Source organism: Sinocyclocheilus anshuiensis, unplaced genomic scaffold (genome assembly GCF_001515605.1).
Source record: "Sinocyclocheilus anshuiensis isolate Anshui unplaced genomic scaffold, SAMN03320099.WGS_v1.1 scaffold1423, whole genome shotgun sequence".
In the NCBI taxonomy this organism is placed as follows: Eukaryota; Metazoa; Chordata; class Actinopteri; order Cypriniformes; family Cyprinidae; genus Sinocyclocheilus; species Sinocyclocheilus anshuiensis.
Genome location: NW_015536552.1, coordinates 451,718 through 454,272, shown reverse-complemented (window position 1 = coordinate 454,272; position 2,555 = coordinate 451,718). Strand labels below are relative to the sequence as shown.

The 2,555-nt window shown below is 35.0% G+C and overlaps 1 protein-coding gene across 1 annotated transcript in view; it reads left to right on the top strand.

The window, feature by feature from the left end:
* The window catches only part of LOC107701079 (liprin-beta-2-like), a 46,453-nt gene that overhangs the window by 38,007 nt on the left and 5,891 nt on the right, over positions 1-2,555 (top strand). The window contains exons 17-20 of the mRNA XM_016503015.1: positions 1,072-1,132; positions 1,361-1,396; positions 1,759-1,900; positions 2,354-2,386. Coding sequence (XP_016358501.1) covers positions 1,072-1,132; positions 1,361-1,396; positions 1,759-1,900; positions 2,354-2,386 — 272 coding nt within the window. The remainder of the gene's footprint in view (positions 1-1,071; positions 1,133-1,360; positions 1,397-1,758; positions 1,901-2,353; positions 2,387-2,555) is intronic.

Here is a 2,555-nt window from a genome sequence, read left to right as displayed (position 1 = left end):
CACCGGTAATACCGGTATCACCGCGGGGGCGGGGGCGTTCCCTCTTTTTCTCGCTTTCCTTCGCTTTTAAATAGCTTGTAAAAGCGGTGTGCGCATTTTACTTTTTTTGAAATAGCGGCAATTCGGAGTAAAGCAATTGTTCGTTTTTAGTTCGTTTGAATTTCCCTCTTTTCCTCGCTTTTAAATAGCTTAAAAGCCCTGTATTTTACTTTCACTTTTGAATTAGCGGCAGTTCGGCGTCAATTGCTTGAATGCAACAACAAAATACAACGTCAAACTCACTTTAGTCTATATATAAAACATAACTTTTATTAACAAAACAAATAAAAATACACCATGCTATAGGGCAAGCTATGCCTAATATAAAATAACATAACTTACATAAAGTTTTAATAGGTATACAAAACTGGAAATAAGTAAACATGTATAATATATAACCAAATAAATAAGAAACGTAGAACGTTTTTAATTGTAGTGTCTGTTCTTTTACTGAACTAAATGATTTTTATTACTATAAAAAATCAAAACGACGGTGGGGGTCGGTGCCGCGGTGGGCAGGTGACGTAACCGGTGTTGCGGCTTAACAACGGTATCACTGTCAGCACCGTCTATTGCGGCAAGCCTAATATATATATATATATAATTTATTGATTTTTTTCTTTTTTTTATGTAGTTTTGCCTTGAGATTGCTTTTTTATTTTTATTTTATTTCTTTTTGTCAAAATGTAATTTAAATTTGACAGGAACGATGTTATTGTCAGCTTGCAAACTGAGAGTGAATAAATTCATTCTAATTTTGCTGCTTAATTTGCATTGGAAATCAAATAGCAAACCAGTTTTCATTTTCATCTTTATCATTTTATTTTTAAAATTGGGTTAAGGCTACATATAATACAAATGTTTTTGTTTCTGATGTTCTAATTTCAGTCATCTTTTGTTTTTAACCATGAGAATGTGCTTCCAGCTTACATTTGTTAGTCTGTGACTTAACCTGAACAAACAAGATGCACTTATTCTGCAATAATGTAAGCAAAGCTTGTTTAATATAATTGTTCATGGTTTTATTTTCAGGTCAATGCCACGGATGCTGTCCACCAGCTTGGAAGAACTCCAAAGTGGAAGCTTACAGATGGTACAAAAACCAGAATCATTTTGTATAAATAAATATGACTATTCTGCTTCTTGTGGCCAACCAACTCCTATCATTAACAAAATGCTTTTAGTCTGAATGTCTAAACTCAACTCGGATCTCTTTAATGCTAGATTAACATTGTGCTTTGATTTTGTATGTTTCAACTAACACTGTAACTCGTCTAACTGAGTGTATGTTTGTGTGTTTTGACTATTGTTTTTTCTTAAGCATGTAGGGGGCCAACCAGTAGAGGCTGTTTTAGAGGTACTATTAGCTAACATAAACCAATAAACTAAAGCTAACACAACACCAGAACCACAACAATAGCCTTTGTTGTATGCACATGCATTAGTTAACATAATATATGCATATTTTTTTGTTTGCCTGGCTTAGTTTAACAAAAATGCTTAATAAGAAAACGCTTACAACCGATATTACAGTGTTCGTTCTTGTTCTTCTAATAAAATGTTTTTGTTTATTTGTTCATTTATTTATTTATGTTATATGTTTAATTAAATTCTAAAACTGTTTGTAATTATGCATTTTTATGGTTAATATAATTTATAGCAATATAAAAATCTCAACATAAATATTTAATCGCTAAGATAAATGCATTTCTTCCACAGAACCGATATAATCCTGAAAATAACAAATACCAGACACTTCCGGGCAAGTTTAGTCGTCCAGAGCAGAATGGAGTGCGATTGCAGCCGTCTTCCCCACTGCAACTGTCTCCTGATGAAAGTGAGGACAGCGAATTCAACCTGAGTAAGCAATTGTCTCACAGCACCCACAATTCTTTGTGTTGAAATAATTTGTTAACATGGGCTGTTTCTGAAAACCAAATTAAGTGAGCTTTTGAGAGAACCATGCATTTAGTGTGTACAGTGTTTATTTCTTGCTATAAATTAAAGTAATAGTTCACCCAAAAACTTTCATTCTCACGGCACCCATTCACTGTTTGATCTTATTAATACTATATATATAACCTCAGCTGGTGTCATTGTGCTTGTTTGCTCTTCCATTCTCTGAATACTTTTGTCCTCTAAGCTTTTTGACCATAACAGCTGTTTAACCATCTTATTCAGCCTTTTTCAACACTACAGTGTCTTTGCATGGGCTTCTGTGTATCTTCTCTTTACTCTTTCTCTCTGACTAATCCATCTCTCGGGCTGTGCGACTGTCTCCGCATGTGTTTCTCCTCTCTCACTCGGTGCGAAGATCGCTGCCGAAGCGCCAGTGCTCCAGCTTTAGGTATTGTCCTCTCAATCTCAAGTTTGCATGCGACCACAGAGCACACTCTTGCTGTGTCATATTGGATTTAACCTAAGCTCTCCTATCCTGATTCTTTAAAGCTGAAAGCAGGGAATTTTTATTTTTCCTCTCTCTCTCTCTCTCTCTCTCTCTCTCTCTCTCTCTACAC